Here is a 24,621-nt window from a genome sequence, read left to right as displayed (position 1 = left end):
CGTCCCAGTGCCCATCTGCTTTTCCTTCAGCTTCCGGGCAGCTGGCGGCTTCTGCTACTTAGCAAGGCTTGGGTAGCACAAGGTGCAGATTCGGCGCCGGCCGGTAAGTTCCTGGCCACCCGGCTGTGGCGGCGCTGGCCGGTCAACGCGCGCTCTGCGTCGCCCCCCCTTCGGCCCTTCGCCCTTCCCAGCGGCTCCAGGAACCAGCCGGCGGGGCCTCTCGGGACGGCTGGGGTTCGGTGCTGGGACTGTGGTTGGAACTGCGGTGTGGGAGAGACCCGGCGCGGCCGGGCGTGCTTCGGGGCCGTTTCTGCCCTCGGGTTCGCGTGCTGGGCCCGGCACGGTGGGGCGCGAGTTTCCGCACTGGGGCCCAGCTGCTCGCAATTCGGCGGGTTCCTCAGGAGCTTCGGCCCCAAGTCCTCATCGCCTGGCGGTGTGGGGTGACTTCTCCGGCGTCGCTGAGATCCGAGCCTGAGGCCGGTTTGACAACTCTTGCCTCCGCGGTGTGTTTCGCCGGCCTCTGCACCCCTGCCGCTTGCGCCTGACTCAGAGTGTTCAGCCCCTGCAGCCGGCGAGCTGCTGCTCTGGGAAAGGGCACGCTGTGCTTTGAATTGCTCCGGGAACACGCACGGTCGGCTCCTGTTCGGAAGGACAGGTTGCATTCATTTGCTGGGGAAGTTAGTAGCTCTGGATTTCAGCGTCTTTCTAGGTGTAAGTAATTTCATGTAAAGCAGTTGCAATGAACAGCATTATTGTTCCTGCGCAAGAATAGCAAAATAATGTCGGCATTGCCGGCAGAGTCTAGATTCGTCCTCCTCAAGTGGTGAGAAAAGTTGAAAGCCATGAATTTTGATTTAGGCTTTGTGGTTGCCAAGTTTTGTCACCATGGGATCAGTTAATTATGCAAAGTGAGATATAATTTCTAATATTCCTTTTACATCTCACATTTTTAAGTCTGATGAGCGTATTTTTCTTCCTGTGCCCTTAAAAAGAATGGGAAATAGGAAACACTCATGAAAGGCAGTACTGCGGGGAACAAGGATTTATGAGCTCACTGAACTTTGCAGACATGATTACAGTTTAGGACTGCGGACTGAAAAGGGAACACAAAAAAAAATTGAAAAAGCTTATCCAGAATTAATTATGTTAGAGAATTAACCCTTCTTTGCAGCTGTACAAATATGGTAAGGAAGAAATAACTGTTAAAATAAGAGAAAATATAGTCGAAAGGATATGTAATTTAGCATACTTTCTAAGTGTAGAGAGAATCCTTTGGAATTCATCATTTGTATAGACATTTACAGCCAGGTAACACTTAAAAAAACTAGTTCGTATTTCTCCTGCAAGAAAATCTTACATTTATTCTGGATGTTCAGAATTCCCTACTTGCCCATAGGCCAATACTTTTTAATGGCCTTTGGAAGATAGTGTTTGGCTTTGTAGTAATAGAGGAAAGATCATGGTTCCTTCAAGGAGACCTTAGTTTGAGCACTTAATAGCTATGTGAGTAGGGAAAGTCACTTTTCCTCTTTGAGGCTGTATTTCTTCAATTGTGAAATGTGGATAATTATACTTGTTTCATGAAGTTGTGATAAAATCCTTTAAATGGAAAAGGTACAGCCATGCCTGACATATCAGATATAAAGTATTCACATCTGTTGTTAGTATTGTGTTCAGAAGGCAGCAAAGGAAATTGGTCTACAAGTGTTAGTCAGGTTAGAGGTGCATAAAGAGAAGTGCAAAGTGATTGACAGCCACTACTATACCTGACAGAGGAACTTTTACCAAGTTGTAATCCCTTCCATGAAGCTCAGGCTGCACAATGTGGCCCAAACACTAGTAACTGCGAAGGACACGTCAATCTTCCTGACTCTGTTGGCCTGTCGGTCTTGGCACTTCATCAGAGTTGGGATTTTTCCCCAAGGCTGTGCTAGGAATTTAAGGAATGTGTGTGATGGAGAACCCCTCCGACAAGAGCTCAAAAACAAAAATGGTTTTGATTACAGAACAGAGATTTCAGCCTAAGATAACAAGCCCTGTCTCAGCTGAGTGTGGTCAGCCCTGTACTTTACTGGACATTCCAGTCTTTGCTAGAACCCATTCTTATTTGGATGTTTGATCAACTGCAGATTCCTTCTGTTATCTAAACCAAATTATTATTCTTAGACATAACAAACATTAACTTGGGAAGGTGCAGTACTATTAAGTGCTCAGAGGTCTAGGCTTAGCATTTGGAAAGGAACAGAGAAGAACCCGAAGTTTTTTTCTCTCTCTTCCTAGCTAATTTTTTAAAATTGTGATTGAACAGAAAGTATTTTCTTAGAGTTTAACTCGGGATGCAGGGGTGGACACTTATCTGCAGCTGTGCATCTGAATAGTAACTAATGGGTGGGTGCACCATCCCATGTCATTTAAAACCATGTGGAGGCAATTCCCCAGCAACTTTGAGCTTTTGTTGAGTATTTACAGATAAATATAACCCAGAACCTCTGGGTTGTAATCTAACTAAAAACTTAATAGCAAAACCAACAGAAGAAAAAGTAGCCAAATCTCATTAAAACTAAACTAGCAAAACAAAAATGTAGTGGCAGGAAACCAAGAAGTTAATCAGTGAAATGGCCTGAGGTCTTATGACAATATAGTCTTTAAAAATGTTTTTATCTTATTTATTTTTGTTTTTTCCTTTTTATTGACCATATTGAGGTGACACTGGTTAACAAAATTATATAGGCTTCAAGTGCACAATTCTACAACACATCATCTCTACCCTGTATGGTGTGTTCACCACCCCAAGTCAAGTCTCCTTGCATCACCATTTATCCCCCCATACTCTCCTCCATGCCTTCTGCTCCCCCTCACCCCTGTTACCACACTGTTGTCCCAGTCCATTAGTTTTTTCTCTTCAAGAAATGCTTTGTTTTTAATTTCTGGCCAAGATGGAAGTGTAGGTACATACACTTTGCTTCCTCGCACAACCATAAGAAAGACAACAACAAATTGAAAAACAAAAAATAACTAGAACTGCCAGAAAATAGAAATGTATGGAAGTCCAACAACCAAGGAGTTAAAGAAACATTCATGCAGACTGGTAAGAGGGGCGGAGACGGGCAGCCAGGGTGGAGAGGACGTGTGGCAGCAGTGGCTGGAGGACCATGTGAGTGAGGCAGCAGCTGGCGGACAGGGAGGTCCCATATTTGCATGTGGATAAATCAGGAGGAATAGCTGGGGAGTGAGACAGCCCACGCAACACAGGTTGCCATTGTGGGAAAAGAAGGCCTCAAAACCACTGGCTGTAAAAAACCTGTAGGGGTTGCGGCAGTGGGAGAAACTCCCAGCCTCGTGGGAGATTTCACTGGAGAGACCCATAGGGTCCTAGAATGTATACAGACCCATCCACCAGGGCATCAGCACCAGAAGGACCCAATTTGCTTGTGGGTAGTGGGGGAAATGACTGAAATCCTGTCGAGAGGAGAGCAAGTGACAGTGATCCCTCTCAGACCCCTCCCCTGCATACAAAGTCACAACACAGAGACCTGGGTTGCCCAGCCCTTGCAAATACCTTAGGCTCTACCCCTTCCAAAGTAACAGGCACTCTAAGACAAAGAAATAAAGCCCAAATAAAAGAACAGATCAAAGCTCCAAAAATAGAACTAAGCGATGAACAGATAGCCAACCTATCAGATGCACAGTTCAAAACACTGGTAATCAGGGTGCTCACAGAAATGTGGTTGCAAAATGGAGGAAAAAGTGAAGGATATGCAAAGTGAAGTAAAGAAAAATATACAGGGAACCAACAGTGAAGGGAAGGAAACCAGGACTCAAATCAGTGATTTGGAGCAGAAGGAAGAAAATTCAACCTGAACAGAATGAAGAAACAAGAATTCAAAAGAATGAGGAGAGCCTGAGGAACCTCTGGGATGACTTTAAATGTTCCAGCATGTGAATCATAGGTGTGCCAGAAGGAGAAGAGGAAGAGCCAGACATTGAAAACTTACTTGAAAAAATAATGAAGGAAAACTTCCCCAGTCTGGCCAATGAAATAGACCTCCAGGAAGCTCAGAGGGTCCCAAAGAAGTTGGACTCAAGGAAGGACACACCAAGGCACACCCTAATTACATTACCCAAGATTAAAGATGAGAGAATCTTAAAAGCACCAAGAGAAAAGGAGACATTTCCTACAAAGAAGTTCCCATAAGACTATCAACTGATTTCTCAAAAGAAACCTTGCAGGCAAGAAGGGGCTAGAGTGAAGTATTCCAAAGTCATGAAAGGCAAAGACCTACATCCAAGATTATTCTATCCAGCAAAGCTATCATTTAGAATGGAAGGACAGATAAAGTGCTTCCCAGATAAGGTCAAGTTAAAGTTCATCATTACAAAGCCCTTGTTATATGAAATGTTAAAGGGACTTAACTAACCTAAGAAGAAGAAGAAGATCAAAAACTATGAACAGTAAAATGACAAAGTCACAACTATCAACAACTGAACCTAAGGGGAAAAAAACGCCCCCCAAAACTAAGCAAACAACTATAATAGGAACAGAATCACAGAAATGGGGATCAGAGGAGAGGGGGTGAGGGAAGAATCGGGGAAAAGGTACAGGGACTAAGAAGCATAAATAGTAGGTACAAAATAGGGGGAGGTTAAGAATAGTATAGAAGATGGAGAAGCCAAAGAACTTACATGTATAACCCCTGGATGTGAACTAGGCAGGGAGAGGGAATTCTGCTGGGGGGTGGTGCAGGGTGGAGGGGAGTAAAGGGGAGAAAAAAAATGGGACAACTGTAATAGCATAATTAATAAAATATATTAAAAAATAAAAAAAGTTTTTAAATTAGAAGTTAGTATAATCCCATTTCCCATAAGTTTTTGCTGACATTTTAGAGGGTATCTTTACCCTCTACACACACACACACACACACACACACACACACACACACACACACACACACACGTCCATATAAATGAATATATAGACATTCACTATAGAAAAAAATCATTAATAAGATGAATAAAAAGAATGAACTATATATTGTCGCCTTTGAGAATTAACTACTTAAAACAGGAATTTCAGTGATAAGTAAGTATTCCAAGATGTGAATTGGCCGTAATCTTTTTACCTCATTGATTTTCAGTAAGAACACAGATGCTTGGGATGTCTCTGAGATGCACATTCTTTAGATGGAACCCTGGTGTCTGTATTTTTAAGAAGCTCTGCAGCCAGGTTAGGAATTACTAAGTTCTCTATGTTCCGCACAGATGCTTGATGCATTTGTAGTATCACAGCCAAGAAAATAATCATATGGGGACCAGGGAGAGGGGGTAATGGGGAGCCAACTGCTTAATAGTTTTCTTGTGGTATGATGAAGTATTTTGGAACTAGATAAATGTAGTGGCTGCACAACATTGTGAATGTAGCAAGTGTCACTGAAGTGTTTGCTGAAGTGGTTTATTTTATTGTATGTGAATTTCATCTCGGTAAAAATATCTTGTAAGAAAGAATCATGTGAACACTATGTTGTGTTGGAAGAATAAATTATCCCTGTTTAGGTTGACTGCTTTCTGAATACTTTTTCTTAAGCCTTTTTTCTTAAATTAAGCACATTTTTATTGTTTATAATATGCACCTTATCAGCGGCACCTTTTCAAAGCTGCTTAGTAATATTTTCTCCTTAATTAAAACACTGTCACTCCTTTATAACTGTCCAACCCGTGGCCCGGGATGGCTATGAATGCACGCCAACAAAACATAAATTTGCTTAAAAGCTTTTCTTTGCTCATGAGTTTTCATCAGTGTTTGTGTATTTAATGTGTGGCCCAAGACAACCCTTCTTCCAGCGTGGCCCAGAAATGCCAAAAGGTTGGACACCCCTGGTACAGCCTCAGGTGACAGCAGAAGGAATTCTGCACTTGGAATCAGAAACTTGGGGTTGGAAGCCCAGCTCTGTACTGCCCCCTGAGACATGGCTTCCTGGTCTTTTTTTTCCTGTCCTTTTATCCCGCACTTGTTGAGGGGATCCACCGAAATCATTTGTATTGAACACTTCCGTATGTTATTGTTATGTAGTCATCATTTTGTTTTTAACTTTGATTCAGCAAAATCCAACAAGGGGTTGAGGAAGGTACCACTGGACAGTAAATGAATTATTGGATTTATTATTAATGTGTTCTTACAGTCTATAATTTACAGTTAATTTTTATATTATAACTAATATAAAGAGTTTATTAAAGCTACAAATTAGTTAAGTACAGATAATTGAATGTTTTCAAGGATAATAGGGAGATTAATTTTTAGGGACAGGGCTTATTCTTGGTACTGAAATACATAAAGCATATAATGATTTTCTAGTTCTATGCTTAGGGAGCCTTCTCCCTCACTCATTTGTAACTATTCTGAATTTGCTTAATGTCTATAAATGAGGAATAGCTTTGGTAGATGTATTTAGTGTCCCCTTTGGGTTCCTTGTATTTTCTCTTAGTTTAAGCAAGCCACGTGCCTGACTTTATTGAAAACTGACAATCTTGTCAATAGTGATTTATGGTAGGCCTCTCTTGGGAAATGTAGACTTGGGAAATTCCTAAAACATGCAAAGAAGAAACATTGGGCATATTCTTTGCCAGTAATGACTAATAAATTAGAAATTTTGTTTTAAACCAACAATAATTATACTTGATAGTATGTACACAGAAGTGTGTTGACTTGCATGTATTACCTGTTAATGGACATGAGGCTGTAGTTACCAAGTAACATTGTATGAAACTGCAGAACATATAATGAATGTGGGGGACCTGGCTGTGGCAGGCATGTGAGTATATGTCTCAGTGCAACCTGACCTATTAAGGGAGAGGAGGATGGAAGCATTTGTTGAATGTCTTTTGTACTAGTTTAAAATTATATATTTAATCCCCACAATAGGTCTAAAAGCTAAGTATTTTATTTAGCTTAGTGAATAAAAGTATGGCTTCTATCCCTAGTTGGTTTTGTTGGCCACTTTGATGATGATTGATGATGATGATGATGATGATGTTGTTAATGAAGGAAAAAACTTAGAAATTAACAGGAGCTTCCCTTGAAAGGAGGTGTTGTGGCTCTGACCCCAGAGTTTGTCTCTTTCCTCTATACCAAGCCGCCCCCCAGCCATTACATAATATGGGTAAGAGAAGAGAGCTAACGTTTATAGAGTGTGATGTGAGAAATATATTTTGGTAATTTTAAGCAGTTGTCATTTTACCTTGTGATGCTGGATTGCAGCTTTTTTCTTTTTTTCTCCAGTGCACCTGAGGGACTTCAGTACCTCCCAGGAGGGACTCACTAAGACACTGACAAATAGCAAATACTGAAGAACAGATTTAAGATAAAATAGACTACCCATACTGAGAAAATAGTCTCCTTTGTCCTACACTGAATACATCCACACATATCAAAGTATCAGTATACTGGATTATGTAAGGCCTGAATGAGAATTAGGCAACTGATAGAGAATAGTAGTTGCTGATTTGGGATTTAGTAGATAAGGGTGCTTTTTTTTTAATTGAGGCAAGGTTCCTTCCCATCCCAGACTTGTTGGGCATTGTTGCAGGGGAGTGTCAGTGATAGCATCTGATAGCACTCTCCAAATGAAACACAACTTGAAAGGAGAAACTGCCTGTGTGAGAAGTTCCAACTTTGAAATGTCTTTCTTTTGTTCCCAGGAAAAAACCCTGTCGGAGGCCTTATTTCTGTGAATCAAAGGAGAAGGGACAGTGGTGAGAATGTCTGCCCTCAACTGGAAGGCCTTTGTGTATGGGGGGTTGGCCTCCATCACAGCTGAATGCGGTAAGGAGCCCAAGTGCTTGAGTCTGGTCAATTTACCTGCTGTTTGTGACGATGATTAGAACCTAAGGTCATGATTGGTGTTTGTGAATGTAGTTCAAGCACAGAATAGGAGATTATGAAACATTAATTTCAGAATTCAAAATTCTCTTCTTATGGTATTTTTTTTTAAACAAAATAGTCGTTTTGGCTACTTATTGGCACTTTAGAGTTCAAAGTTTAGTAGGGAGGAAGTTGAACTCGTTGACCAAACAGAAGTTTTATTAATCATTTTTGAATTACATCAATCTTGTTTTCCTTGTCTTTTCCCTGCTTTGTCTCCACCTGTAACACATTTGACTGTAAAGAAGTTTGAGGAGCTCTAAGGTCTTCCCTGAGCCAAATTTGACTATCATTATGCTGTCACTTTCTGATAATGCACATGATCTATATCCTATTTGTGACTTCTTCATTAGTTAAGGTCCTATTTATTACTTTATTCCTTCCCTGGAATCATTCATTGAACAAATACTGATTGAGCAGCTGCCTGAGTGTCAGGTGCTGGGTGGGACACTTCATTACCTTCCAGGGCTCAGTCACTGCTGTCCTGGGAGAAAGGCTGCCTCTGAGGGGCTAGTGAGGACCAGTGCCCCAGGGTTGAGGTGCATTAACCATCCACCCACACAATAAATCACTTTTACTGAGTATGAGTTTCACATAGTTGGGTGGATTATCTCTTAGGCACTATATTAAACTTTATACTTACATTAACAGATTTGCTTTTATACTATAGAACACAAAGTGAGAAACTCTTTAGAAATTAACTTATCTCTCTTCATTCATGATGAACCCAATTTTAGCCTTCACATATGTTAAAAAATAACATTTTAAAATGGTTTCCTGGTGGTCAAAATCATTCCATGTATCTACTATTTACAGCAATGCAGTTTCCTTAAATCCTATGTAGAATAAATTAAAATCTAAATAAAGGAAAATATATTTTTGTCTTTTTTTGTTATTTTGCTCTTTTGGTTCCCATTTTTTAATAGAAAAAATATTGCAAAGTATCTTAATTTACATTACAGTCTATATGTCTCTTCAGTAATACGTCACTATGTATTCTTAGATTTTGTTTTATTAAGTGAAATATTTCTTTAAAATTTTAAGGTACATTTCCAATTGATTTAACCAAGACACGGCTCCAGATTCAAGGCCAGACGAATGACACGAACTTGAAAGAAATTAGGTATCGAGGAATGTTGCATGCATTAGTGAGGATAGGCAGAGAAGAAGGCCTGAAAGCATTGTATTCTGGGTAAGTGACCTTTATATGTTTATGTTTTACTGCTGACATTTCAGATGAAAGTCTTTCGGACTAAGATTTCATAGAGAAAAAGAAAAAGTTTGAGGTGTATTTAAAAAGAGCAAGTAACATGGTTGATTTTTTTATTTTTAATGTCAATTTTATTGTATTTATATGTATTCTATGTAGTGAATGTTGTGCTGAAACTATGTTTTTATTATATTCAAATACAGATAATAACATAAAATTACATTTTGTTTTTTAAAAAAATCCTGTAATTTAATGTTTTACCCTGAAAATAGCTCTTCCCCCTGGCTATTATGAATTACAAAGTTTTTTGCCGTACTGAAAAATGATACATACAGCATTCTCCATGGGTAAAAGTTGCAGTGAACTACTTTTCTTTAATTCAACATCTGATATACAGCGTGTGGTAGGCACTAGGTAGGAAAGTTAAGACAGCGTCCTACCTATGTCAGCCAGAGTGCCTGCAAAAAGCAGAATTCATTTGGGTGATTTAAATGAACAGAGATTAGTACAGGGGCTACTTAAGGGCTAGGGGAACAAATGAAGGATATTGAGGTACCTAATAACTAGCAAAGTGAGAAATTGTTAGCACCCCAAGGATGGGAATAGTTTAGCAGAGCCTGCCAGGACTGGAGCCTTGAAGGAATCAACAGTAGTTGTCAAGATATGCTTTGGTGGTGCCCAGGGAGAGGAAGAAATACCTCTACTTCTTACTCCTCCCTCCCTCCCATCTTCTCTGGGGTGAATCCACCTGAAAGTCAGCTGGCAGGGGAGACTGGGTGATGTAGTCCGTAGGCACCAGCCTCACAGGGCACAGAGCAGAACAGAGAAAGGTGAGAATGGATCTGAGAGGACAAACAGGGATCAGCCAGAAAGCACAGTGTCCTGAAGGAACTGTTTGCTTGGGGGGCTGCCGATGAGTACACAGGGGATTACATTGGAGTCTGATAAGTACTAGATATCTGGTAGAGGTATCAGTCACTGACAGCGGGGATGAGGGAGGAGGCAGGTTTTCAGGAAAGCTGCTCAATTCAGGAGACACCAGCTCTTGAAGGAGCAAGACGAGTTACCCAGGTGAAGTTAGAGAGGAATTATTTTCCTGCAGAACCAGTAGTCTGTGCAAGAGCATGGTGCATTCTAGAAACTGCAAGTAATTCAGCATGGATATAGTGTGGGAGTTGGTGAATAGCAAGAGGTGGAGTTGGGAGTGCTAATAAAGGGTTACAACATGGACAACCTTGGGCCATGCTAAGCACCTTGATTTCTGTCCCAAATTGGTGCCTTACAGCCTTCCCACCCACCAGTCCCTGAAGGATTTTGTTTTTCAGTTGAACCAATATTTTAAATTTGAGAAACTGCACATAAAAACCTGAGATTCAGTCTTCTCAGAGAAAACATCTGGGCCCACGTTCATTCACTTACGATAATAGTAACTGCAGTTAATGCTTTCTCTGATTTACCCAAACCTCTGCCACTTACATGGTATATGTATGTACAGTTAGATACAGCCCATTGTACTCACTATGACTTCTATCTAGTACCTGTAAGTACTTGAGTTTGCTGTGCTTGTGACAGACAGGAGTCACTGAAGAGTTTTGAGTAGAGCACCTGCCACATTTAGGTTCCACTGTAAAAAGATACCTGCCTGCCATTGGGAGAAAGAATTAGAGACTGGTAACGCTGGAAGCAGGTCATCAGGTAGGAAGCAGAGATGACAAGGATCTGACCTGAGGGGTTGTCCTGGGGATGGAGGGAAAGAAGGCAGTCTAGAAAGCTATTTAGTGCATAGGGTTGGCATATTATTTGATCTAATACATGAGGGGGTTTGTGGGGAAGGAGGAGACATGGCTAATGTCTCGATTTCTGGTTTCAGCCATTGACTAGATGGAAAATTTCATTCCGTGGTCTAGAGAACAAGAGGAGAGTTTATTGTTTAGACAAGGAAGATAGTTCAGTTGTAGGTAGGTAGGTAGGTGTATTACATGTGACTTGAGAAATTAGGAAGAGTTAGAAATGTATCTTTGGATCAGTATTGGAAACATGAATTTAGGAATCATCAGTTAAAGAAAGCCATGGGAATAGATGTGCTCACCCAGGCAATGTGTGGAGCAAGGGGAAATGAAAGCATAGGACAGATTCTGGGAAATCCCAGAGGACAGAGGTAGGATAATATAGAGGAAAGAAAAGAAATGGGAGAGGGCAATGTTTTGGCAGCTCAGGGAGGAGAAATGTGCAAATAGCAAATACTGCAAGATGTTATATAAGATGCTAATTGAAAAGCATCATTTAGTAACAAAGATGTCAGTTGGCCACCTGTTTTGATGGAGGAGGTGAAGGGAAGCCAGACTGCAATTCAAGAAGGAAGTGGGAAATGCAGGAAGAGTTGGGGAGTACAGATGCCACAGTGTGGCTCTAGGGTCAGGTAGGGTAATGGGAGGGAGAGGAAATAACTGAAACAGGACCCCCAAAGAGGTGAGCTCTAGAACACTAGTTAAGAATGATAGATGTTTCCAAAGCCACATTTCACCAGGTGCTTCATATTGAGAAAGGAAAGCCCTTTCATTTTAACATGAATGGGTATATAGAACCACATGTTCACATAGTTCCATTGTGAATAAATACGACAGGCTGAGCTTTCATTTACTGAAATAATAATTTGCTCAAGTATTTATATGCTATTTTGATTATCCCTATATATGTGTTTTTGTTGGATTTTTAATTTTAAGACATCTGTTTTAGTGTAGTTTGTGGAGGACGAATGAGTGATTGTATCTCTGCCTGTGGGTCTTTTAGAGGATTTTAAGTGATTTTTATAATTTTTTTTTTGCCCCTTTGTACTCTGGTTTGACAGGATTGCCCCTGCGATGTTACGCCAGGCTTCCTATGGCACCATCAAGATAGGTACTTACCAGAGTTTGAAGCGATTATTTGTTGAACACTCAGAAGGTCAGTGGGGAATCTTTTTTTTCCACTTGTAAACAGGAGGTGGGTTGCTTGTCTCTCTTTCTCTCTCTTTTTTTTTTTAACAGATTTTATTTATTTATTTGGGGACCTGGCCCACAACCCAGACCTGTGCCCTAGCCTGGGAATCGAACTGGCGACCCTGCGGTTTGCAGGCTGGCACTCAATCCACTGAACCACACTTGCCAGGGCTGTTGGTCTTTTTTATTCAAGTGGTTTTGCATAAAATTTTCTTTAGTTTACTTGTGACTTTATTGCTGTTGAAGAGAACTGTAAGTGAAAAGTTTAAATGAATTGTGTTTATAGAAAGTCAGTTACCAGCTGAATTTAGGAGTATAACACTTAAAAAGGAGCAAACATTTTAATTAGTTATAATCATTTCTAAAATGTTTGGACTAGAGGATATGTTGTTACAGTTCTAGCCAACTTAAAATTTTCTAAAATCATAGGAATTATCATCTATATTTCAGAAAAGCAGTGAATACAAGAACTGGGTTTCTATACTCTAGTGCTGGTGACTCTTTGACTTTCCTTTAATCCATAGAACCTTATCTCTTTTTACAAAGGGGCAAGCACCAGTTAACTCTTAGGTGAGAGTAGTGAACAGGAGGTACAATGCTTTGAAAGTGCTTCATTGTACTTTAAATTAAATATATAAGGTATGCTTTAAAACTTTGTTCCCACATTACCTCATAGGAGTTTGTCTTTTTTAGTTCTCCTGACAGACATACCTTGTCTTAATTACTACAGTGGCCTTCATTTACACACAAAATTGAATGGGCAGATGGTTACTTACTTTGATAATTCACATTCCTTTATAGATTGCAAGAAATTTTGTAAAGTAAAATCCCTTTAGCCAGCAAAATTCCCAGTCCTTTAAAAATTACTTGATTCATAAAGTATACACTTATTTATTCTCTTAAGAGGAACAAGTGGTATGTAAATGAGTTACAACTGTATTTGGGTTATTCACATGAAGAGTTCTGTATGTATGAAAAGTCAGCTAATATCTTTGTTTACAGATGAAACCCTTCTGATTAATGTGGTCTGTGGAATTCTCTCTGGAGTCATATCTTCAGCCATTGCCAATCCAACTGATGTCTTGAAAGTAAGCAGTGGTCCCTATATCTTCTAGGCACAATCCATATTTTCTTACTGAGAACAACGTTTAGATAATGAAAATCTGTGAATGTGACATGTGCTCTGTGTGCGTGTGAATCTGTTTATGATTAAGAGTTGTGAAGACTCTTAACTTATTTCCCACTGATACAGATGAGCTCAAAAATAGAGCTCATTTTAGAGAGGAGTTTTTGGTGATTAAGGAGAAAAAAAAATTAAGCTTGGATGCATTTGAATTTTTTTATTGAAAATCTCCCTTGTTTTATTGGTTCATTAAAAATAGATGAGCTTCAAATTTTATCGAAGTGTGCTTATTAATGACATTTTCTGAATGCGTTATGTTATCTGTTAATTCAGTTTCAGGAAATACTAATGGAAGTGCTTACTTAACCACAATTAGACATTATGTATTAGACTACCTTGTTGACAATACCAGGGATTATAGCCTTCTTAAATCCTTTTTGAAGTAAGGCAAGGGAATAAACTAATTAAATGAAATAAAAATTAGTCATGAGTTACTTTTTGAACCCTCTCAGATGTTCTTTTCTCCCTCCCTCTCCTTTTTTTCTGTATTATTTAACCAGAGTTTACTATGCTTCTACCTTGTACCAGTTGGAGTACTTTTGGTGTTTAGAATCCAAAAATGATTAAGACAAAGACTGCACTGAGAGAGCCCTCCATCTGATAGGAGATTCTAACAGTCATCACAGTTTTATGCAGCAGCAGCACGTTGAGTTCAGTACAGTTATGCACGGTGAAGGTACAACATGGTGAAGGTACAACATGGTAAAGGCACTTTTTACCATAATTTTACCTGTGTTGGGATAAGATTGTTAGAGAAAAATATCCGTACTTCTATTAATCTCTTAATTGTATATCAGGGCTACAGAAAGATAGTTCCCATATGTATTTTGGCATACAGTGGGAACACATGGCAATAACAGTTCCCTTTAAGAAATTTGAGTGATGCGATATACATGATCACGATGGAGGCATAAGTAGACATGTTTCGTCTCCTCACGCAACCACAGAGAGATTATGACTATTTCTCAAAACAACCAGAACCATCAGAAAATCGAGCTGTATGGAATCTGACAATGAAAGATTTAAAGAAGTCACATTCATCCAGAGGGTAGGAGGGACAGAGTTGTCCAGACAGGTGGAGAGGTGACGAGATGCAGTGTGGTGCGAAGAGGCAGCAGCAGCAGTGGTGGAATGGGTGGCCCCACATTCATATGTGGTGGCTGAAACTCAGGTGGGATACCTTGGGAGTGAGTGATCCCAGCCTCAGGCAAAACTGCCCAGGGTTCCAGCACCAGGGAGATAATAAATCGCCATAACTTCTGGCTGTAAAAACCAGTGGGGGTCGGGGCAGTGGAAGAAATGGCCAAGTTTTCATGAGAGTCCATTTAAAGAGCCTGCATAGACTTAGAAGGTACACAGATCTACCCACTCTGGGATTCACCACCAGCGCAACAGCTGGAAGAGCACCAATTCCATATGGGAAGTAGATGAAGTGGCTGGAAATGGAGTGAGTGACGGGAAAACCTCCAGAAGCCACACAGTGGCATTGTCCCCTCTCTGAGCCTTCTCCACACACAAAGCCACAACGTGGTTAAGTGGGTTGCCCTGCCCTGGTGATTACCTAAGGCTCCACCCCACACAATTTACAGGTGTCTTTTACAGGAAGTCAAAGCAGTTCTACCTAATACACAGAAACAAACACAAGGAGGCTGCTGAATTGAGGAGACAAAGAAATATGGCCCAAATGAAAGAACAGAATAAAACCCCAGAAAACGAACTAAACACATCAAGAGAGAACCATCCTATCAGATGCCGAGTTCAAAACACTGGTGATCAGGATGCTCAAAAGAATTCATCGAGTATGACAACAACATAAAAAAGACCCAGGAAGAAATAAAGATTTTTCCTTATTTTACTTAGTGTAAAAATCTACAGGGAACGAACAGCAGAGAAGATGAAGCCAATAATCAAATGATTTGGAACACAAGGAAGAAAAAAGCGTTCAATCAGAACACCAGGAAGAAAAAAGAATTAAAAAAACGAGGATAGCCTTAGGAACCCCTGTGACAACTTTAAATGTAGCAACATCTGAATTATAGGGATGCCAGGAGATGAGGAAGAGCGAGAAATCTATTTCCTTCACCAAATTAGGAAGGAAAACTTTCCTAATTTGGTGAAGGAAATAGAGATACAAGTATAGGAGGCACAGAGAGTCTGAAACAAGTTGGACCCACAGAGGACACCAAGACACATCGTAATTAAAATGCCAAAGGTTAAAGAGAGAATCTTAAAAGTAGCAAGAGAAAAGCAGAGAGTGACTTACAAAGGAGTTCCTATGAGATTATCGGCTGATGTTTCAAAAGAAACTTTGCAGTCAAGAAGGGACTGACAAGAAGTATTCAAGGTGATGAAAAGGAAGCACCTACAACCTAGATTACTCTATCCAGCAAATCTATCATTTAGAATTGAAGGACAGATAAAGTGCTTCCCAGACAAGTTTAAGCTAAAGGAGTTCGTCATCACCAAGCCCTTATTATATGAAATCTTGTTAAAGGGACTTGTCTAAGAAAAAGAAGATCAAAACAATGAACACTAAATGGGCAGCAAATTCACAACTATCAACTACTGAACCTAAAAAAAAAAAAAAACTAAGCTAACAACCAGAAAAGGAACAGAGTCATAGATATATAGATCATTTGGAGGATTATCAGCTGGGAGGGAGAAGGGGAAGAATGGGGAAACATGTGCAGGAAATAGAAGCATAATCGGTAGGTACAACATAGACATGGGGATGTTGAGAATAGTACAGGATATGGAAGGGTCAAAGAACTTACACGCATGACCCATGGACATGAACTAAGGGAGGTGATTGAAGGAGGGAAGCAGGGTATCAGGAGCAAGGGGGTAAAGGGGAAAAATTAGGACAACTATAATGCCATAATCAATAAAATATATTAAAAAAAATTAGAGTGATGTATTTGCTCCCTAAACCAAAATAAAGTACCAATCTTTTTAGTGAGAATTGCCTTTTCATTCTTAAAAATGCAGAGTTACATCAGACATTTTTATGTCACAACCTTGGTCACGTGAATACTATGGTATTGTAAAGTTCATTTATAAATTCAAGTGAAACAGACTGTGATGGACATTATGTGGCTGTCCAGTGGTTGGAAATAATAGTGAGTTGGAGTAACTAATTAAAGAAATATGCTTTTTCATGCTAGCTGTTGCTAAGTACACTGGATACTCTTATTAATTATGTTAAATATTTAGAATTACCATCATATTCTCTCTTTCCTACTTAGTAATCTATAGGGAAAAATACCATGTTCTTTACTTTTCAAAGACTATTTTTAAAAAATTAATTTCTTTTTGATACTTAATGAGCTATTATGTTTAAGACGTTCTATACTTTATTGGATGCTTTTTGTTTAATCCAAAGTGCCTAAGAACCAATCCTTATATATTTTTAGTCTACTGAGGATATTTTGAATTAGTATTATAGTAATATTTATAATTATAGTTTCTTTTTTCTTTTAATGGTTGTTAAACAACAGATTGAATGATTTTTAGAGATCTTTGTTTGGGGAGAAATGTGCTAGTTTCCTTCTCATGTTAGTCTTTAAAATAATCTCTAGATAATGTTAATGTTTGAAATAATCTAGATACGGATGCAAGCACAAAGCAACACCATTCAAGGAGGAATGATAGGCAACTTCATCAACATTTACCAGCAAGAGGGAACGAGAGGACTGTGGAAGGTAAGCTTGAGTATGAATCCAACTGACTTAGTTCTTCCCTTTGTTTCCTTTAAAATTTATGTTTCCTATGTTCATCGTTTTATTTAATCCAAATGGTATAATGGAGTAAGAGAAGAAGAGTGACATCTACCCTTGAAGGTATTTTTTCTGTAAAATGGAAATATAGGGAATATGTCATGATTTGAAAGTACCTTTTGAATAATTCATATATAAGAAATTATGTGAAGGTTGAGCACATTGTTTGCTTTTTTTTTTTTTTTTTTTAATTCTTTATGGAGAAGGAGTTTGTAAGTCACAGTGACGTTGAATTTTATGATGCATGTGGTTTCATGCCTTTTAAGTGAAGACTGTTACTAGTGGTTTTTTTAGTAGTCCCTAAACGTCCCCCAGCACAATCCTCTCTGTATATATAACGAAACTGGAGGCTCTAAGAGGTGACTTATCCTGGTCAAGTTTGCACAGTTAGTGACAAAATCAGAATTTGACTTGGGAGCTTCTGACTTTTTATACTCTGGTCTTTTCTACTTTGTCACTGTGTATTTCTTCCTACCAGCAGGAAAACATAAATATTGGCCATAGTTTGTGGAGTAGAACCTTTGCACATCTGCAAGGCTTCTTCTATGGAGAGAGATCTGAATCATTATTATTAATGTTTTTATTCAGGGTGTGTCCCTTACTGCTCAGAGGGCTGCTATTGTTGTTGGCGTGGAGCTACCAGTCTATGACCTGACCAAGAAGCATCTGATTCTCTCAGGCCTGATGGGAGACACTGTGTATACTCATTTCCTGTATGTTTATGGATTTTTAAATTAATATTTTAGATATACATGAGTTTAGGGTGGAAATTTGCCACACATTTATAGAAATTTTAAAGAAAACTTATTATAAAAAATATATTCTCATATTTGAAAAATTAACTTTACAGAGGTGAACCAGGAAAAAATAAAAGTCCTTATCCCTTTACATAGGGAGCAGTTGTTAACAGTTTGATAAGTACCTTCCAGGTGTTCTATGCCTATGCAAATATGTCTACAAAAGTATATTACATATACTTTATTACACAAAGATCATGCTTTGCATCCCCTTCCTTGCTTTCCTTTATTATTATTTTTCAAGTTTATTGAGATACAATTGACAAATAAAATTGAAAGAAAAAGTGTATAACATGATGATTTGATATATACACATTGTGAAAAGATTTTTTTCCATTACATTAATATATCACCTCATGTTTACCCTTTTGTGAGCATCTGTGAAAACATTTAAGTTCTACTCTCTTAGCAGATTTCAATTATATAATGCAGTGTTACCCACTCTAGTCTCCATGTTACACATTAGATCCTCAGACCTTATTCATCTTTTGACTGAAAGTCTGTACCCTATCATCTTCGCCCTGGCAACCACTTTTCTACTCTTTGTTTCTATGAGTGGACTAGTTTTTGTTTGTTTGGTTTTAGATTCCATGTATAAGTGATACCATGCAGTATTTGTCTTTTTTACATGGTTTTTACAATTTAATAATATATTCCAAATATCTTTCTATAGCAGTACAGACTTCATTTATTTTTAATAGCTGCAGATTAGTATGGATATATCATAGTTTAATCATTGAGGAGTGATTTTGCCCCTTAGGGGCATTTGGCTGTTTCTGGAGACTGTAGGAAGTACTATTCGTATCTGCTAGGTAGAGGCCAGGGAGCTGCTAAACATCTTACAACAGGACAGACCTGTACAACAAAGAATTACCTGGTTCAAAATCTTAATAGTGCTGAAGTTGAGAAATGCTGCTCTGAGTTAATTGAAACCAAGTGTGGTCTGCAGTTTTAGGACACTGAAAGTTTAGTAGAACCTAAAGATCCTGGTGGGCATTTCAGTAAGGAAATCTTTGATCTTGAAGAAAAAATGTGGTGGTGATATGGCTGAAGTTACTCTCATGTCACTTGTAGGTGAATAGCTGCAATGAATCAGTGATATTCAACCATTTTCAGGAGCACTGACCTCTCTTCCCTTCAACTGTCAAATTAAAGAAATGAGAACAGCCAGCACAACAATGGCTGTCTGGTGTGAATGAATCAAAACTATACTTGATTTTTTGTCAGATTGGCAAAAAGTACATTCTTAGTTGTGCTGCAGAATTTTAGTAATTAGTTTATGTGTGCCATGAAATGAGAAAGCTTGAAAATCCCTGTAAGTAGATCATCTTTAGAGGATATTCCTTCACATTTCTGTGATTCTTTGACATTCCAGAACCTCAAAAGTATTACTACCTGAGGTTGGAACTTGTAAGCCAGAATAATCAGTAGTGCTGTTTAAGAAGTTTGTGCAGCTTTCTAGTTATGATCCTCATTTTTGATATATTTCATCTTGTCATATATTATTTTAACGTAGTTTGGGAGGAGGCTGTTTCCTGCCTTTGCAGTGGCGGTGGTGACCTTTGTGTGGTATCTTCTTTATAGCTCAAGCTTCACCTGTGGTCTGGCGGGAGCCCTGGCTTCCAACCCTGTAGATGTTGTGAGAACACGGATGATGAATCAGAGAGTCCTTCGTGATGGCAGATGCTCTGGGTACACAGGTACCCTGGATTGCTTGTTACAGGTGAGAATGAATGTCCATCTGTGTAGGGTTGGGAATTCTTCCATGGCTCATTAGCTTCTATCTGATCCTCTTATCATGAGTTTCTTACTGTGGTTTATAAACACAGGGTTTATAGCAAGATAGATCTATGGATCTGTCACTTGTCATTGTGTGACTTTGGTCAAGGTACAGACTCTATACTTATTTCCTCATAAATGATATGGGACAATGAAAACATCTATAATATAGGGCTATTGTAAAAATAATTGAGATAATGCCTACAAACAGCATTGTGCCTGGAATAATGTGGTAAACCTTGTTAGTGTAATTAATAATAATAAGAGACAGTATTGTGAAATAAGCAAATTTATTCTAATTAATCTCAACATTCTGTTGGATTGCTTCAGTCAGTGAAACTACTCCCCTAATATATACATATGTATATATTTATATGTTGTTCATTTATTTAACCTAAGAAGTAACTAAACGTTGAGGGCTTTCCTAAGTAAGATGAGTGATACTCTAAAGCCCTGAGGTTGTACAATTTTCCCACACAGGGGCTAACTTTTATAAATGCAAAATCTATATGAATGTTTAGAAATGAAAGCTCATTTTCTTCAAACCTTTGTTTTGATATGAAGGATGAGAAAATAGTCATGTTTTCTGTGATCATGGTAGAACTGTGTCTCTTTCCAAAATACATATCCTTCCTATTGAGTCAAACTGGAATAAGTATCCTTTGTTAGACATCTCACAAAAGAACTTACCAATTGTACTGTAATTCTTAGTTTAAATAGGCCTACTTCTCATGAGTGGACAGAAGTTTGCTGCTGTTTCCCTTACTAAAAATGCCAGCAACCAAAGCTCAGGGACCGCTTTTATGGTTTTCATTTTCCGGCATGATGTTGGCACATCTTAGACGTCACGTATTACTTTAATGAAGCAAAGATACTTATTTGTATTCATCCAACAATATGAAATAGTGATGATCTGAATTATATCTTTACCACCATTGCTTTGTTTCTCTATGTCTGAGTTGTTTGTTGGCACAAATGGAAAAGAGGCAAAAGACTTTGGTTGGAATTAAATCTCATTTCTTAATCATTCAACTGCTGTTTGCCCGCTTTGTTGTGGGATGGTTTTGCATGGAGCCTTGATCTTTACCTTTGCAGAAGACTTTAAAGACCAAAAAGAGGTAGAGGTCAATGATTTCTTATGTAGTCCTTCCAAACAGGATTTCATTTTTAAGAAAAATAGCTTGGATATTATTATTAATGCATTTGACATAATTGGAAAGTTGAAAGTTAACTTTTCTTTCCCTTTGTAACAGACATGGAAGAATGAAGGTTTTTTTGCTCTATATAAAGGGTTTTGGCCAAATTGGTTGAGACTTGGACCTTGGAATATCATTGTATCCTTTTCTGTTGTAGTAGATCTGAAAAAATATATAGCTAAAATAATATTGTTTCTATAAACTATCATGTTATTAATTACAATTTTGAAGTTGGTTTTTAATCTTTGAGGTTTCTCTGATTCAAGAAATAACTGTTCAGTTTCTTTTTCAGGAGGTATAAATTCTCCATGCTAGGCACTGTGAATCTTGGTTTAATGATGTTATTGAAAGGTAATGATATCCATAAAAATTTTTATTTAGATTCTGTTCTAAAAGCTGAGAGTATTTAGGATTTCAGAGAGAGGCAGGATTGATTTTATATCCCCAGCCATCCTTAGGAGGGATGTGTTTTGGCAGTAGTGTTTTAGAATGTTTATTTTAGAGCTGGGGTTTGGAACCTCTGGGCCACTGTGGGTCAGGGCCTGTTAGGACCCAGCTGCACAGCAGGAGGTGATCTTGAATGTAGTGCGCTTGAAACCATGCCCCTGCCCGCCCCCCTGCCCCTCCTGCCACGGAAAGATTGTCTTCCAGGAAACTGGTCCCCGGTGCCAAAAAGGTTGGGAACAGCTATTTTAGAGAGTGCCTAAGAATAAACAGTAACTAGCTCTAGAATTATTTGGCCAATCAGCACTATTTCCTATATGCCAAAGTGGGAGGTGGGAATGAAGTGGCGGTTTATTAAACATGAAAGGGCAGGATTATAAGGTAGGGAATGTTGGTTATCTGTACCTCCCTCCTGTGGAAGCCTGCCTAGCTGAAACCCTTGAGGAGAGCTTCCCAGGGCTGGCTGTGTTTCTCTGTCACACAGAATTTACTGTTCTGTAAAGTCTTTCCACCACAGTTAAGTCACAAAAGCTAGTAGGCAGTGTGGGTATAATCTTAGAAGAAGCTTTCCGAGCTGATGCTAAGGGATTTATATATCTTAGCTGTGATCTTCCTGTTCCAAACTGACTTTGGGAAGACCTTTCAGGATGGTTAGGATGGAGCCATGCATGTTTAGTCATGTCCATGGTGTGTGGTCTGCCCAGATATATTTGTTCATAGATGTGCCATTTGTAAATCTGTTTTTATGTGTTGAGGTTGAGATGGAATTTTCTTAGCCTTAACTGATAACTGTAGTTCTTTGTGACATATGAGCAGTTGAAGAAATTGGATTTATGACAAGTCAAGGCTGCATGAAATATCCTCTGAAAATGCTAATTCCTACAACAGTCAGGCTTCCTGTGTTTCACACTGCTTCTCACTGCTTGGCTCGCCACAGATTTGAGGTGTGAGCAACAGATGAAGACTGGATTAGTTCAGATTGCTGTGTGTTGGCATCAGGCACTCTGCATTGACTGTTTAATGGCATAAACACTAGTCTTTACCATCAAAGTGCCCTTCAACAACAAAGATAACATGAAATGCATGTTTTTTGTTAAAGAAAACTTGCAAGAAGATCAGGAACTGTATATTGTTTTCTTCAGGGGAGAGTAGCATCTGATCCATCTCAGCTTATAGCCGAGAGTACCGGACTCTAAAGAAATTCACTGGAACATGGAATAGAGCCTCCAAGAGGGTATTATTGTTCTTGATCTTGGGGGCTTTTGCTTATTGTCCACTGAAGAAGTTTCACACTTGGAGACCCAGAACTTTTCAACCCTAGAAATAGTGCAGGAAATAGATCTCGGGAGTATTGCATTGCTTTGTAACTTCCTATGTTGGCAGGATTTTTCACTTACAGTAAGTGATTTTAAGCCTTTGGAGATTTGACCTATGTGAGGAATTGTTACAAAGTATTAATATCTAAACTCCTCATGGTGTGATATGTGGGCCGTGAAGCTGGCAAGGTCTGTGTTGATGGGAGGTGTTTCAGGTTGCTTGGGTTCTATCTTAGCTCATGCTAGTAATTTGCTCTATGATTTTTAGCAAACTTTATTTCCCAATTTGGAAATGGAGATAATAACATCTATGGAAGTTGAGGGTCAAATGAAGAAAAAGTTAGTTGCTGCTACTTGTTTGGTAAGTGTGTTTACATTACGCTGTCATACAGCTGTAATCCAAAAAGAGACGGTCTGTGTATATGGAAGAGCCATTTTATTATGACTACTCATCAGAATTCAGAGTGAAGCCCTTTGTTAAAGGCCTGTGAGAGAAAGAGCACTGTGTAAGATAAGATTTTATTATGTTTTCCCTAGCAGAATGTTCCAAGGGAATCGAAGAGTTGATTTTTTTCCAGATTTTCCACTTTTTACTTTAGTTTGGGCCACTTTTGTTAAAATATTTCCTGTCTTCTACTTCCTAAAGAGTTTGGGTGGAAAATACTCCCTTGAAATTTTAGAAACTATTCCTTTAGTACTGCATTTATCTTCCTTCTCTTCTCCTAATGACAAGATAAATCATTCTTCCTCTTCTTTCTTGTCTTCATCTTACTCTTTTCAAAGCATAAAGTGAGTGTGATAGCATCAAGAACTTTGTATTCTAGAAGACAGCCTCAGGAAATGGGCTTCAGGTCTACCCTTTGAGAACAATAAATACGTACTATCTGGGGGCTCCAGAGTAGACACTTCTGCTAAACGCTCTGCAGTGTCTACCCTATACCAGTTTGTCTAGCCCCTGGCCTGCCACCTCCCTTGAAGCACAATAGAAGAAGCACAGGTTTTTCTTGTGGATTGGGCATTTTCCTCCCAGTCACTTTCATCTTGCCTTCTTTGTTAATGTTGACTTAAAAATGATTTTGTGGAGCAGAATTTTATTTCCAAAAGTAAGAGCTAAGGCAAAGTCATTAAAAAGAGAAGGGAAGACAGGAGGGTGGTGGAGTGGTAAGTAGATGTGAATTGCTTAAAGACTAAGGTAAAAGTCCAGATCTCCCTGGCACTCTCGAGATGTGACTTTGGAGGGTTAAACTCATTCAGGCCTCACTCCTGGTACTGAACCATATCTTTATAAAGAGGAAATTTTTTTCTTCTTACCAAAACATTCCATGATGTGATTAGGGCTTTCTCTAGGAAGGCTTTCACTTTTGAGTTCCTTGAGTTTAAAGAATCCTTATGAACGCTCTTTTTTTAAAATGTAGAAAACACTTTATTTTTAAGCATATATATCATTTCTAAAAGTGTATGTCATGCAATATACATTATATCAATTTATTAAAATTATCTACATGTTCATGCCAGAATGAAAATAAATTCAAATCTCACTCTTAAGTATGTTTTTAAGACAAAAATGCAGTATTTCTTTAAACACTTTATAAGACAGGATCCTAATCTATTTTATTTTTTCTGCTTTCTGAAAGAGCAATTGTTGAAGCTTCTAACCAAGAAAGAATGTAAGGACCTGGGAGACTTGGTCCCCTTGTGTTCAGGGATGTGGCTGCAAGTCTCCCTGCACCCTTGGATATTGCTTAGGCAAAAGGATTTTTAGCTTTTATAACCAAAATGAAAAAAATGGATTCTTTTGTTTGCTTGTGGATTTGTGTTAATCATTAATGCTAAATGTTGCTGATCTGTAATATAAAAATGCCTCCTGTTCTCCATATTTATTCTTGTGCTAAAAATAGTATATATCATATAAAGGCTATAAAGTCTTTATAAACCTTTATATTTCAAGCTGTTTTATTTAAAGCTCTTTATTTGTTGGAATGTGTGTGGAATTTGTTGATTCATTATTTAATAAACTGGAATAATAT

The 24,621-nt window shown here is 38.7% G+C and overlaps 1 protein-coding gene across 2 annotated transcripts; it reads left to right on the top strand.

Annotated features, from left to right (window-relative positions):
* The first annotated feature begins 5 nt into the window (after positions 1–5).
* Positions 6–24,530, top strand: SLC25A30 (solute carrier family 25 member 30). Of its 2 annotated transcripts, none has more exons than XM_054586354.1 (10): positions 6–103; positions 7,693–7,816; positions 8,960–9,107; positions 11,974–12,068; positions 13,106–13,191; positions 16,892–16,987; positions 17,651–17,775; positions 19,444–19,582; positions 20,892–20,972; positions 22,074–24,530. In XM_054586354.1, exons 2-10 carry the CDS (start codon positions 7,753–7,755, stop codon positions 22,113–22,115), a joined length of 876 nt encoding a protein of 291 aa, XP_054442329.1. In that variant the 5' UTR covers positions 6–103; positions 7,693–7,752; the 3' UTR covers positions 22,116–24,530. The 2 variants fall into 2 exon arrangements, with proteins under 2 accessions (XP_054442329.1, XP_054442328.1); XM_054586353.1 differs by lacking the exon at positions 6–103 and adding an exon at positions 419–711.
* Positions 24,531–24,621: the final 91 nt, after the last annotated feature.

This window comes from Pteronotus mesoamericanus, unplaced genomic scaffold (genome assembly GCF_021234165.1).
Source record: "Pteronotus mesoamericanus isolate MK-2021 breed Mesoamerican mustached bat unplaced genomic scaffold, CSHL_Meso_final contig_94, whole genome shotgun sequence".
NCBI lineage: Eukaryota > Metazoa > Chordata > Mammalia > Chiroptera > Mormoopidae > Pteronotus > Pteronotus mesoamericanus.
The sequence above is the reverse complement of the archived record's forward strand: the minus strand, read 5'-3'. Positions and strand labels throughout refer to the sequence as shown.

Coding starts and splice junctions, on each gene's coding strand:
- SLC25A30 (XM_054586354.1), top strand. CDS start 7,753: ATGTCTGCCCTCAACTGGAAGGCCTTTGTGTATGGGGGGTTGGCCTCC. Junction 13,192..16,891: donor ATCCAACTGATGTCTTGAAA/GTAAGCAGTGGT, acceptor GAAATAATCTAG/ATACGGATGCAAGCACAAAG. Junction 20,973..22,073: donor TTGGACCTTGGAATATCATT/GTATCCTTTTCT, acceptor TGATAACTGTAG/TTCTTTGTGACATATGAGCA.